The 15,587-nt window shown below is 34.4% G+C and overlaps 1 protein-coding gene across 1 annotated transcript in view; it reads right to left on the bottom strand.

Moving 5' to 3' along the window:
- Positions 1-2,569: 2,569 nt before the first annotated feature.
- Filip1 (filamin A interacting protein 1) overlaps positions 2,570-15,587 on the bottom strand; it is a 163,358-nt gene continuing 150,340 nt past the window's right edge. Inside the window, exon 7 of the mRNA XM_005340337.5 lies at positions 2,570-5,590. Within this exon, the coding sequence (XP_005340394.2) occupies positions 5,550-5,590 (41 nt within the window). The 3' untranslated portion in view covers positions 2,570-5,549. The remainder of the gene's footprint in view (positions 5,591-15,587) is intronic.

The raw sequence follows: 15,587 nt of genomic DNA, 5'->3' as shown, positions 1-15,587 counted from the left end.
ATCAGTAAATGACATAATTCATTCTTTATGACTGAATACAATTCTGTTGTGTATATATACTATGTTTTCTTGAAACATTGGTCTATTGACAAGCACTAGGTTGGTCCATAACTTTGCTATTATGAATTGTGATGCTGTAAACACTGGTGTTGAGAGCCACAGTTTAGTCAAAATGACCCTGGCATTTTGCTAGAGGGAAGGGTTGAAAGGTGACCCTGCTCCGGGATTAGGGTGGCTCCCGGATTAGGGTGGCTCCCGGATTAGGGTGGATCCTGGGGGCGGGGAATAGGGCAGCTCCAGGTGCCCGCTACTTTGGAGTTCCCTTTGAGTTCTCCCGGGGTTCCGGGAGAATTGGTGCACAGAGCCGGGTGGAGGAAGTGTGTTCCCAGAAAAATGCATGTAGAGTGCTGGTGAGAGTTCGGGAATAAAGAGTTGCTGTTTGAACCTATAAGGCTTTGTGGCGGCTCGGTTATTTTGTGCCCAGCCAGACTGTGGCACACTGGTATGCATGCATCATTATAGTATGCTGATTTTAGTTCTTTTGGATAAAATACCAAGGAGTGGGTAGCTGGGTCATGTGGTGGTTACATTCCAAGGCTTTTGAGAAATTTTCATAGTGCTTTCCAAAGTGGTTTTATCAATTTGCAGTCCCACCAACAATGTATAAATATACCTTTTCCCCTCATATCCTCACCAGCAAGTACTGTTAATTTTTTTCTTTTAAGAGAGAGGCAGAGAGAGAGAGAGAGAATTTTTTAATATTTACTTTTCAGTTTTTGGCGGACACAACATCTTTATTTTTATGTGGTGCTGAGGATCGAACCCGGGCCGCACGCATGCCAGGCGAGCGGGCTACTGCTTGAGCCACATCCCCAACCTGTTAATTTTTTTTTCTTGATGGTTGACATTCTAACTATAAAATCTCAGTGTGGTTTTGATTTGCATTTCCCTGTAGCCATTTGTATTTCTCCTTTTGAGAAATGTATGTTTAGATCTTTTGTTCATTTACTGATCAGCTTGGTTTTTTTGTTGTTGTTTTTGTGTGAAGTTTTTTGAGTTCTTTATATAGTCTGGATATTAATTCTCTGTCAGAAGAGTAGTTGGTAAAGGTTTTCTTTCATTCTGTTTGCTCTATCTTCATGCTCTTATTTCCCTTCCTTACAGAAGCTGTACAGGAATAAGCTGTACAGGAATAAATTTTATTAATAAGTTTTATCCCACTTATTGATTCTTGGTTTTATTTCTTGAGCATTAGAGGTCTTATTAAGGAAGTTGATACCTGTGCCTATATTTTAGAGTATTAATCTTATGTTTTGTTCTAGCAGGAGCAGTGTTTCTGATCTAATCCTTAAGTCTTTGATTCCCTTTGAATTGACTTTCATACAGGGTGAGAGATTGAGATCTAGTTTCATTCTTTTTCATATGGATATCCAGCTTTCTCAGCACCATTGATTAAAAAGCCTATGTTTTCTCCAACATGTTTTTGGTACCTTTAGGACACTATGTTTTTAAATGTATTTAATTGTATTTTACTTATAAAATAAAAAACAAAAACTATTGTAAAGCAAATGATTTTAAATAAAAAGGTTTCATACTGATTTTAAATGATTTTAATTTTATGAGTATTATGTTCCAACTCAAAATAAGGGTATTGCACAGTGCTTTACTATTTTAATAGTTATTTTTCAAGCTTTGGTGAAATTTTCATAAACATAGTTGACTTTGAAAATAACACAGAGAATGTCTTAATTGGTTAATTTCAATTACCTGTGAAGAACTGAAAGCAGGCTATAACATTCATAGAAAAGACAAGTACATAAATCTACTTGACTTCAGTGAAAAATAATAAACTTCTCAAATATTTAATAAAACTTACAAGAGGCAAAATTAAGAATGGTGTAAAATGTAATGTATTTCCAAAATTTTTCCAAAATGTACTCTTTTGCTTTTGAAAATCCATTAAACATGCAAGGATTCTAAGACTATCTGATCATCTTAAAAGCCTCTTATATTGGAGAATCTAACACCTGATATTTTTAAAACAAAATTTAGATTAAATAAATACACATCTGCACTGTTAAAATAATAAAATATGTGATTTGTAAGGTAAAGTTCTCCAAATAACAAACAAAAAACAATACCAGAAAATAAATTTACCACTTTACGGCATCCATAAATATTACTATTCAAATTTATGAACCTATTACGTTTTCCCTAGAGAACAAGCACATTTGTCATCATATAACTATGGAATAAATACTGAAAATTTTAAAAAATACTAATAATCAACAAACTCCCAATTGTTATAAATTTATTATAGCAAGTTTATTCTTTTATGTTTCTGCTTCCTAATTAGTATTTTTAGTAGAGGCATAGCACTGGGGGGTACAGAAGGTGAATATGCCTCAAGTGCCCATTATGCTTTTTTAAAAGTTCCATTTTGTACTTCAGCTATTTTTAGATATATTGTTCATAAAGCTCATGAATGCAACTTACTTTTGCTATGCTTACTTTTTCTGTTCCCCCACCAGGAAAATTCAATCACAGCACTAATGAAAGGACAAAAATATTGCATTCCTGATACATCATTTATTTTGTTTTGCCAATGGTTCTTGGAGTTTTGAATTATTTCAGTAGTGTCAATGTTTTCGTTAATGCTTAAACTAGATGATCCACATTATAAATTTTTTTATGGTTGTCTTAAGATACAATGGATTATTCACAGTTTATTAACATTCCAGAAACCAGACATCTGGTTTATTTATCTTTATCTTCATCAAACCCCCAATACTTTATGAGATACTTGAAGCGGGGGAACCTGCAGAAGACACCCTCCAAAAACACTGTGTTCTCAAGAAGAAAAGCCTAAAATAATGGGTTAATTCAGTCATTGTGCCTTAAACTGGAAACAGATTATGATTTTACTTCAGAAAGCATTTACATTTATTACATTCAAAAATGATTCTCATTCAGAGTAATGATTGAGATAGATTCATTTAAAATAAAAGATACAGTAATTATGTGATGCAATCCTACTATAGTGCCAAGATTTCATATATAGTCAACATTTTCAATTGGATATAGACATCAAGGTGTGAGTATTTATGATCTATTTTGTTGATATTCCCTCAGTTCAAAATTAATGTGAGTATCCTGGCATGGTGGTGCACACCACCTGTAATCCCAGTGGCTGAGGAGGCTGAGACAGGAGGATCACCAGTTCAAAGCCAGCCTCAGCAATGATGAAGTGCTAAGCAACTCAGTGAGAACCCTGTCTCTAAATAAAATACAAAAAAGGGTTGGGAATATAGATCAGTGGTCAAGTGCCCCTGAATTCAATCCTTGGTACCAAAAAAAAAAAATTAAATGTGATTAATTGTATTCATCTGTCACTCAGATTTCATTCATGTCTAAACAGAAATTAGTCATAGCATAGACAGAAAAAAAATTCCGTGTCTGTCTAAATTATTGACTGTACCACTGTCCTCACTAGTCTTGTAAGTACCAATTTTCATTATAAATTCAGGAGGAAAAAGCACTTTAGACCCAAATATACATAAATTGCTAATAATATTTTAATTTAAAGTCAACAAGTATTTAAACTCTTATCCTCTAACCTTTTCACTATTAGCATAGTAAAATTTCCACAAGTTGAAAAAAAATTAATTCACTTCAAATGCTAATCTGTGACATATCCAAATGTTTTTGCCATCATATATATGAACATTGGCAAATAGGACACTTAACTGTGACTTGAAAAATTTAACAATGTTAAATAAAACTATTTTCTAATTGAAAATGTCATTACAGTTAAACCTTTTCAGAAAACAGTTTTTAAAATCTTCACACATACACACTCTAGTTTTCTGAGTCAGTATTCAAAATCACAGGAGGTTTTGTGATGCTTCCACAATCATTCAAGCTAGGGCAAGCCTACTGTAGCATTTCTTTTATTTAAAAAAAGAAAAAGGAAAAATAATTTTAACAAAATATAATTATTTCATTTATAATACATATTGAAAATGATGTGCCAATTCCACAAGGTATATCTTAAAATCTTCCAAGGTTACATTGAAAAGGAAATTTAGTATTAATTTTTTTCATTCCAGAGACTCAATGTGGAGTCCCCTCTGCGGTTTATAAACCCTAGTACAACCTGTGGTCTGCAGAGATTAGCCAACAGTGTTTCTTGTGTGGCATTTTCTCCTTAACCTCAGGAAAATTATTTGATAAATGACTTCTGCATTCAGAAATTGATGCTCCAACTCTTAATTTACCTTTAAACTATCTTTAAAGACCTTATTGAAAATACCATATTAGCAAAGTTTTTTTTTTTTTAAAAAAACACAAGTTTAAAAAAACTGAATTACTAGAGTTTCAAGTATACTTTAGATGCACATTTTCACATAAATCTAAATTCAACAGCAGCTTTGATGTTGAGATTAATAGATGTTGTGCTTTTAGCTTAAAGGAATATTTCCTACATACATGTGGTTATGAAAAATTATCAAAATCGGGGAAAATTTTAGTGGATTTCTCTAATTTTAAAATGATGCTGACATTATATAGGTCAGTTTTTATTTGCAAGCCTTTGTTGAAGAAGAAATATCTTTATCACAGTTCTTATCATGTCTTATACATGTAAGTAAATAATGCAAATAGATATATAATTGAGGGGCTGTGGTTGTAGCTCAGTGGTAGAGTGCTTGCCTTGCATGCATGAGGCCCTGGGTTTAATCCTCAGCACCACATAAAAATAAACAAATAAAAATAAAGATATTGTGTCTATCTACAACTAAAAAAAAAGAAATATAATTGAATGGTCACTCATATATGTTCCTGTTTCCCTTTACAATTAAACTGGTATCTCATTGCATTAATTTATTTGAAAACCAATTCATCTTGGGTTTTTGGCACAAAACACCAGAAAGAGCAACTTTATTTAAATTAAACTCAGAGCATTATTTGTGAGTATTGAACCATGAGTAGAACTATGCTATTGTACAAGTATAGTTGTACAAACTTCTTCCAGAATATCCTGTTTCTAGGTTTTACCTCTTGAATTTACCCTGGGAAATTCAGTGGTATGCTTTCTTTTCTTCAGAAATACCAGATTGATAAAAAGAAAATAATAATAGTTTACCATTTTGAATGTAACAACACCAATACTTTAAAGAACTAACAGTGTATTCTACAGATATATGTGCCATAGACTATGAAAAAAGAAACACTTTAGGGAAAAAAATCATGTTACAAAATGTATTATAAAAATAAATTACATAGTATGTGCCCATGGACCTGAAAGCTTCCCAAAAGGAAATTTCTTTTGGCACAAAAATTCACTTGCTCTTACTATATATTTTCAGCAAGGCTGTTTTTAGCTTTTCCATTATATCCTAAAAAAAAAAAAATCACTGGAAGTAGTAAGACATTTCCAGTTGTGATCAGTAGCATGGAGGACCTTAGTAATAACAGAGAGCTGCAGAAATATCCATTCAACAGGGATTCAGAGGAAGTACACAGACCCAGTATGTGCTTGGTTTACCATCTCATCTGGAGTTCATACGTAACTGGTGAATGATGATGCTTTCTATAAAAAGAAGAAAAATACAGGATTTTCAATTAAACTGAAACTCAAACTGATAGTTTATGAAATGATCAATACTACATCATTTCACTAAAGGACCATAAATGTTAAACAACAAAACAAACAAAAACAGGTACATAAGCCCAATAGGATCCCCTGCTATTCTTCCGTAACTTCTTTATATTGGCATATGTGCTTTGCCTCCAAAAACCCATTAGAAATCATGACTTAACATTTTAACCATATTAGGTCAATATTACCCAAGGAATAGACTGAATACAAAGATAGTAATTACCATGTACAAGCCTCATAATGGGAAAATAGACTTCTCTTGGCCAAACTGTCTGTTCTGAATGATATTTATACCCCTTTAATTTTTTTTATGTATGTGGGCTGTTTTTAATAAGGAGATATCCATTCTCTATTCTAAGAAGTCACAAATGACTCACTCCTGTCTCTGCTTCTTTTTGCATTAACTATATGCTTTTAAATATAAATTCATTCTTCAAAACTAAGATATTGAGATAGTAATTAGAACAGTCTAGTCACATTATATACATTTAATATTTATATTTATTTGATTGTTTTTGCTTTTATACTAACCTTTATGCCATCATGAACATATATCATCATCACTTTTATTCAACCATTTAAGAACTACAGGTCTATAATATTCTAGGCATGGAACTATATTGGTGAAAAATATAAAACAGAGTTCTGTCATCACTGAGATTATATAGAGCAGAAAAAAGAAAATAACAGCCTCAGATAATTTCTCCACCTGAAAATTTTATTACCTCCATGCCCAAAAACTTGTTAATGAGTTTATCAAAAGCATGAAGAAATTTACACTTATTATTCTCTTTAACTTCAAATATCTATTATTATACATTTTATTCTCTTTTTTTCCAGTTCTCAATGGACCTTTATTTTATTTATCATTGAACCCAGTGCCTCACACATGCTAGGCAAGCCCTCTACCACTGATCCACAATCCCAGTCTACATTTTGTTCTTACTTCTGTAGTTAATATCTGAATAAGCAATAATTAAATCTCATTATACCAAAAACCTGTTTCCTGCTAATTATGCACAGTGGATAATCTTCCATGGAAAGAAATGTTTTGTTTGGTTTTATTAACTTTGCCCATGGGAAACCACTAGGTGGAGATATTTCCATTCCTTTCCTCAGCCTTTCAACTTGATTTTAAGATAGAATAGACAATAGCAAAGTCAAATGAAGCTGTGAAGGTTTTGTAAAGATTTTAAGACATATAATACTATTTTTCAACATACCATAAAACCCTAAAAATCATATTTTTTACATTGAAAAATTATTCTGAATTTAACTTCTTTAAATGCCTAAAAATGTGTCAATATTTCAGACAAAACAATAACAAAGCACAAATTAAAACATTATGTAATTAAAAATCAGAGTTTAAGATTCAAATGTTGTTTCTCACTAAATGCTTTTTTAAAAATTTATTTTTTATTTTTTGGTACCAAGTATTGCACACAGGGCACAGGGCTACTTGACTACTGAGCCACATCCCCAGCCTTATTTTGTATTTTATTTAGAGATAGGGTCTCACTGAGTTGCTTAGTGCCTCGAAGTTGCTGAGGCTGGTGATTCTCCTGTCTGGGTCTCCCAAGCCACTGGGATTACAGGAGTGCGCCACCACACCCAGCTGATGCTTATGTTTTAATAATTTTTGTAGTAGGTTTCAAAGAATGAAAAGGCCTAGATCTCAAATCCCCTTAATTCAATTAAAGTATTTTCTCCTTTTCCCTCCCTTAAGAAAGCATAGGAACAATTTTAAAAGAGTGAAATCCTGAATCATTCTTATTATAGATGTGATTCAGAGTGCTTATGCCTTTGCTTTCTTGATACAAAATGAGACTAGATATCATCTCTAATGTCTCTTGCAGGATTGACATTCTGTGCTACTCCCATCTCTTCTTTCTTGTTGAATATGCAAGCCTCTTAATTCCTAGAGTGCTTTCTCTTAATCCTAGCATTTTCAAATCTTTAACAATAGCTACTTATAATTAATATTTGGTGAAAATACATGGGGGCAATGGGTTTATTTGTAGAAGAAATATTATTTTAGCTCTACCATTACATTTCATTATTATTTCAAATTAATAAATTGGAGCCAGGCTTATGCCTGTAATCCCAGCAGCTTGGGAGACTGAGTCAGGAGGATTGCAAGTGCAAAGCCAGCCTCAGCAACCCCAAGGCACTAAGCAACTCAGTGAGGCCCTGTCTCTAAATAAATATAAAATAGGGCTGGTGATGTGGCTCAGTGGTTGAGTGCCCCTGAGTTCAATCCCTGGTACCAAAAATAATAATAATAATAAATTGGAAATGCACACATATATTTAGATAGAGAAATGTCTCAGAAATACTTGATAATGCCAAATAACATGATTATACATAAATTCTACTTTAATGATAAATCAGTTGATATTTATGTAAATAAACTTTATTAAAAATACAATTATGCCCAAATTTTCTTGTTTTATATACACTAAGACACATGTTGTATCATTTATAGTGACAGTGAGACAAGATCTATAACAGACTTTATTAAAACTTTTATTAAAGAGATTTTGTTAAGCCTATAGTTGCTTATTATCCGTGCTTTCCCCAAGTCTCAGGTGAACTTAGGTAAGAATCAGTCACCCAGTATCCAAAACTAAGAAATAAATGTTTTACACTATTAAATTTTGAAGTAAGTCATTACAGAGCAAAACTCTCTGATACATATGGAGTTCACAGTTGCCAAGAAAAAAAATTAACAATTTGGAGATTAATGCCATTATATTTCTGTAAAAAAGGAAGGAGGAGCAGAATTCCAGTCTCTTCTTTTTTTATTAATTAGTACAACAGAATAATGTTTTCATTTTACCAAAGTTAGAAACTCAGCAAATTTAATTCCATCTTCTACTCTGTCTTCATTTTATCTCAGAATAAGAATAAAGTATAGGTTATATGGGGCCTCTAAAGTGACCTCAGTACAGATATAATTCTGTAATAATTTTTGGTTTGATAGATACATTTTTCTGACACTAGTAATTTGTAGAGCATGTAATCATCAGACTAAAGTTCAAAGTACCACCTCAATCAGTGATCTCAAAATAACCAACACTTAAATTTGGGCCCCCTACAAACCTTTATTAATATGATTTCCTTTTTTTTCTAATTGGAAAGGGGAAAAAATCCCTAAGTCTTAATCAGCATATGCATATGAGGAACATTAAATTTGTACGTTACTGTTAACATTAACAATTTACCAAAATGCACTTATTAGATATTTTCCCCTGTATGTTTCTCTTCAGTATTGATGTTTTTTTTTCCATAAGAAACTGCAGGTAACACATTTAAATACATTTTTTGTTATTATGACATTATGATGAACTGATGTGGCTTATTAATTCATTCTTTATTACACTAGCTTTTAGATAATTTCCATGCAAAGGAAGTTCAACTTCTTGTCAATTCATAATTGTACTTGATTTCTGACCTTACTATTTGCTGTCTATGGGTGGTATGTCAAAAATGCTGGCAAACCACATGACTTGAGCTGTGTGCATGAGCCGCCAGTATTTGGGGAGAAATTTGGAGAGAATGTCTCTTGAGTGCTAGAGTGGTGCAACCTCATAACAAATTGAAATATTGCTTCTTCCCAGGAGATCTCCTTGGCTATAGAGGGAGAAAGATGTACTGCCTGTAGAGTCAGTAACTCCTCAAGCAGTACATGTTTTTACTCTGCAAAACTCTCTGCAAGGAAACACTTGAAGCTCTGAATTTTAAAGGTCTGCTCTAGTAAATCAGACGCCATCCGTTTAATAGGCAAAAACTCTTTTAAGATCACACAACAAAGACAAAACATAGCAGAAGCTCAACTCATAGCAGAACTTTGCATCAGTACAGGAGGGTTGTTTTGTCTGTAGAAAAGTACATATCAAGTTACAGAAAACATTTCTTCTTGTATATTCATCAATTTTGCTGGCTTATCACCTGCTTCCCATGTTCCATGGCTCCTTACCTACCAGGGCTCTGCCTGAAGAACACTGAACCAACTTAGGAATGTGTTTTTCCTTTCCACCAGCTACCAAACCTCAGCTTTGGACTTGCTTCCGTAGACAATTACCCACCTGTAAAAATGTCCTACATTCTATATACCATTTAGAAGCAGGAATATTTAGGTATTATTTAAGTGCCTCCTATCCATAAACTGCTTCATGATTCAATCCTGTTATTATCACATTCAGAAATTAATAAGTTCTGATAAAACATCTGTTTTAAATAGGAAGTTCAATGAACTTGCCCTGTTGACTTGGACTTACACTCCTTCTTTTGGATCCATTTCAGCTAATTAAAAATACTTCCGACAATCAGTTTTGTCATTTGCTCCAGAAAACTTTTGAACCAGATGATATAAACTCTCTTGGGGTCTGTACACCACCTAATAGTTTTATTTGCTTCCTTCCAAAACATTTCCCACTCCATCCTCAGTCCAAATCATCCCATTACCTCCCCAGGTTCCAGAAGTTATTGATAATCACAGTTATGACTAATAACTTCTTCAGGCAAGCTAATTCTTATCTTCAGTGTAATACTATTTCCCAGATACAAGCAAGTTTGAATTGGTTCTCACATATATAACATTAACCATAAATAAAAACTAAATAGTAGAATCAGGTACAGTGGCACATGCCTATAATCCTAGCTACTCAGGAGGACTGCAAGTTAGCAAAAAACCTCATCTCAAAATAAGAAATAAAAAGGGATGGCGATATAGCTCAGTAGTGAAGAGCCCCCAGGGTTCAATCATCAGGGAAAAAAATAAGGGCGAGGGGGCAGGTGTGTTAGCACACACCTGTAATTCAAGCAGCTGAGGCTGGGGCAGGAGGATGACAAGTTCAAAGTCAGCCTCAGCAACTTAGCAAGGCCCTACACAACTTAACGAGACTCTGTCTCAAAATTTTAAAAAATTAGAAGGGCTGGGGATTTGTCTCAGTGGTTAAGCACCCCTGGGTTCAATTAAAAAAGGGGAGCAGGGGGAGTAAATAGTGAACAAATAGGTAAATATTTGCACCAAGCAGGCTCAGGTTCTACTTCTTTTGGACACATATGTCAAATGTTTTAAATCTATCTTTAAATTTAGAACTGATTTTTGATCCTGGATTCATCATTAATAAGATAGACATCTCTAAGCCTTAAGATTTTTCTTCCCCTTTTTAAATTTTTTTTTGGCGGGAGGTTTTCTGTTTTTCTTGAATAATTGATAATTATCATCTTGATCTATAAGGTCTGGTTCAGCTCCAAAGAGCTCTGACTTTGCAGTTCTGCCCATGACATACACATAACATTAGCATAAGTATAGAGACTAAAAGTACTTTTACCAGAGAAGCAATTAATCTTTAGTTCTTAGGAAAAGTGTTGCAGAAGGCTCTGGTAAGCTGCTTGCTGAACAATAGAGAAGCATATCATATTATGTCTAAAGAAGAATGCCAGAATAATAAAAGATTATACTAAACCATAAGCTAAGGTAAGGTAATTTGCCTTTTAGTAGCAGAAGAGACTATGGCTCCAGTCTCCTGGTTTTCACTTCTAATCTTTTCAGCCCTCTCAGTTTTCTAGTCTGTTGTTGAGCAACCATCCTTCTCAGTGTTCACCTTGATATCCATCCTAAATCTAAATCCTGTTTGTTGGTGGTATTGTTTGGTCCTTTAAAATAAGACCCTCTCTGTCCTATTTTGGGGGACTCTTCAAGAAAGCATGACTAACCTCTGAAACTTTCCCTTTTAGAAAGTGCTATTCAGGCTCCTGTAGGAAAGTCAGAGAAGGTGAAGAAAGATCATTCATAATTCATGCTAGTATGTTTACACTTCATTAAAAGTAATAGGGCTTCCTTTGTTCATCATTTGTGTAATGGCTTCAGAGACTAGAACTCCCCAGCTCAGGACTCCTAGCTGCTTTGCATTGTTGACCTGCTGCTGTGCCTTTGAAGGAAAACAGATGAAACTCATACCTTTTAGAACAAAAATACCAGGATTTCCTCGAATTCCAACTTCCCTTTGCCCCCATGTTCTCATGCTTGATTTTTGAGTTCCTCCCACGACATTTTCACTGGTCTGCATTACAGACAAACGTAGGAATCAGAAACACCTTACTTGTACCACTTCCTGCCATCCTTCATCTACTAATTTGGTTTCTTTACCTCAGTGCCAAGTTTTCACAGCAATGAACCGACCTTTAAACCCTAGGAAAGATTTTATAATAATAGTTTATCTTCCTAGAGGAGGTGGTGTTTGTAAAAGAGACTATGAACAGAAAGGACACAGTCACCAGAAAGAACACAGTCACCAGAAAGAAAAATACAAGAAAAGCCAATGCTAGGAGGAGAAACAAATTGACCAATTCCATGATCCTTGCTTGCAGGGGTTCAATTAAGGGAAAGGGAAAGATGCTTAGAAGAGTAGGGAGGTAGAGAGTCCAGCCACAGGAAACAGAGTACCAACTAAGGAGCTGGCATTGTATTCTATATGCAATGAGAAAACTTTAGAGGGTACATTAGAGGAATGATATGATCAACTTGCAATTAGAAATTGGAATGTAAAAGTTTGAGAATGGAGATTATGAGACCATTTAGAAATATCATAGTAATACTGATGAGAAGTCATTAAAATCTCAATTAGGCAGTGTTGGTAGAAGTGGAAAGGTGGGTTTGGCTGCTAGAGAAGTTAGAGGGTTCAGGTAAACAGGACTTCCTGAATGAGTCTATTTGAGGGCTGAGGGAGAAGGAGTCTAGGTGGCTAATGGGTTCTAGCTCTGGTGACAGGGTAAGTTATTTTACTACTTCTGAGCTGGAGAATAATTTTAAAAAAGTCATGAAGAAAGGAAGAAGAGATGTTAAGAATGGCTATTAGACAAGTAGAATTGGTGATAGACAATATAAATTTGGATACATAGTTGAATGGAGATAGAGGTTTAAGACTTGTGAACGTTATGGGTGATAATTGAAGCCATGGGTACATATAAAATAAGAAGATCAAGCACACAGAGTAGGAAAACAGCTTTTGATAGAGATGTAGGGAACATCTATTCTTAGCATGTATGCATAAAATGAAGAATCAGAAAGGGAGACTGAGGAAGAGCACTCAGGTAAAAAGAAACTCAAAAGAGATTAGATGGCTTGATCATGAAAAGAGAAGAACATAGCCTTAAATCATTGTTACCAAGACCAGAGGATTATTTTGTGGGAAAACTAGCCTAAGAAGTTCTAGACCTTGGCACAGGAATGGGCAGCATAGAACAAACGCAAGGGAGTGAAAAGTTTACACATGACTGAGATTCTCATCTCACCTCCCCTGACCTATTCCCAGCCTGATCCAGAGAGTTCACTGAAGGATTTTTTTCTCTATATACAAACTACTGGAAGGTGCACTTCAAAATGCAAGTACACAGGTACATAGATGAGAGAAGTAGAAGATAAGGAATCAGGAAACCTTGAATCAGCCTATGCAACAGAACAGCAGCTGTGCAGCAGGCTTAGAGGACAACCAGCCTAGACTGAGGTAATAGCCAAGGGCTGCTCTAGGAAGGTCTCCAGGGGAAAATGTGAAGCTGATGTGTCTGAGTGTTTGGAAAAATTACAGATGGGTGTTTGGCAGATCTAATGGAGCATTTGGGAAAAAAATAGATAGATGTATAGAAAACAAAGCAGATGAAAAAGCAGTTCTTTTGAAGAGGGAAAAGTAATAGGAGGAAGATGGCACACTCATAGTATACTACTTGGTTCAGCAAGAAGAATATTTAACTTTACACTGTAAACATATAAAAATATAAACATATAAATGTTGGCTGCTGATTTATCAAAAATAGTGAAGTAATTATGTTGAGGAGGATGGGTAAGAGTTAAAAAAGGGGACAAATGAGAGGTCTAAATCTTATACTTTCAACATGGAAATGAGAAGACGAGATATTTAAAACCTAGAAATAAAAAGAACACAAGCACATTATTTAGGAATATGAACATAAATGCCAGGAGAAACAGCTAAGAGTTGGCAATGGTTTCCTCCAGGGAAAAAACTTAAAATGTCAAGAGACAAGGTAAGGAATGTCTGTTTTCATTGTCTTTTTCCACTGGCTGATATTTTAACTACATATATAAATCTCTTTAAGAAAATTAAGGTTATGGGAGGGGGTATGGGGGTAGGAAAGGGACGGTGGAATGAGATAGACATCATTATCCTAAGTACATATATGAAGACAAAATGGTGTAACTCTACTTTGTGTACAAATGAAGATATGAAAAATTGCGCTCTTTATATGTAATATGAATTGTAATGCATTCTGCTGTCATATATGACAAATTAGAGTAAATTTAAAAACATGAATTATTAGTGGGGGCAGTGTTGTGGCTCAGTGGTGGAGCGCTTACCTAACATGCGTGAGGCACTGGGTTCAATCCCCAGCACCACATAAAAAAAATAAACATAAAATTTAAAAAGAAAAGAAAAATAAGGTTATTGGAGAATAAATGGGAAGTATGAAAGGAGGTAGAAAATGCTAAGTGTCAATAGTTTAGCTGGCTATGGAAGGAAGACCAGGGTCTCCTCCATAGCTATCTTGATTGTGCCCTGAATGTCTCTAGAAGGCACAATCAGATTGAAATCTATGGAAATGACACCTCACACACACTCAGCCTCTCAACCCCTGGGGTTTTTTTCAAGGTGGGATTGGAGCTGGAGCTATACACATCAGTCATGATGAGACCCCTTTAATTTTACTATACAGTATGTTTTAGAACAGAGAAAAAAATTAAACTTGTAATCACATTCCCTTTTGAAGAAGTCCATTAAACTTTTAAAAACATATTCACAAATGGAAGCTGGATTTGGAGTGCATTTAATTGTCTACCTCCTATTCCCAGTAGATTTCACTTCTAATATATGGTTTAAAACAAAGCTATCCAATGTATAGTTGGTTCTAAAATTACAAAGAAAAACTGCCATGACCATTGCTCTTTATCATTTCTGAAAGTGACTATGTATTTTTCTGCCAAGTTTTCTTAACAGTTGTAATTTGTAGGTAGGTGGCTCTATGCCAAGATCTAGATGTATAAACACTAGATGAATAAACACTGTTAAGACCTTTGAAGCATTTTCCCAGCTGATGGTATGAACTTTGAGAAGAAATGACATAGCATGGTATGAGCAAGTAAAAGCAAAGACATCAGCAATTGACATTAAGATTTTGATAAATCACTGAAGAATGACAGGTAGAATCTAAAAGAATGCAGTTTGGTTCTTTTGATACCCCCGTTTGCTCAAACATAGTATGTCATGTTACAGTAATACTAAATACTTCACAAATACCCAGGTAAGCATTAATAAAAGCAGCAAATGTCCTTGTTTTTGAAAGGTTTGCTTGTATACTATATGAAAGTGGAAAAATTCCCTTAAAAAATGTAAGTCGGTATTCTAAATGGCAAGTTCTCTTATTTAAATTTGTCTTGTCCAAAATCATATTTCTTTTTTTTTTTTAGTGCCAGCTATTGAATCAGGGCCTCATGCATACTAATCATGCATTCTACCACTAATCTACATCCCAAACCAAAATAATAATTCTTTTTTAAAATATTTTTTTAGTTGTTGATGGATCTTTATTTTATTTATTTATATGTGGTGCTGAGAATCAAACCCAGTGCCTCACACATGCTAGGCAAGCACTCTACCACTGAGCCACAACCCCAGCCCCAGAATCATAATTCTTTTTTTTAAAGAGAATTTTTAATATTTATTTTTTAGTTTTTGGCAGACACAACATCTTTGTTTGTATGTGGTGCTGAGGATCGAACCCGGGCCGCACGCATGCTAGGCGAGCACGCTACCGCTTGAGCCACATTCCCAGCCCAGAATCATAATTCTTAAAGTGTTTATTTTCTCAGTCTCTTTTTCCACCCCCCTTTAAATTTTCAATCCCATTA

This window comes from Ictidomys tridecemlineatus, chromosome 8, assembly GCF_052094955.1.
Source record: "Ictidomys tridecemlineatus isolate mIctTri1 chromosome 8, mIctTri1.hap1, whole genome shotgun sequence".
NCBI lineage: Eukaryota > Metazoa > Chordata > Mammalia > Rodentia > Sciuridae > Ictidomys > Ictidomys tridecemlineatus.
This window is presented reverse-complemented; position numbering and strand designations above follow the sequence as displayed.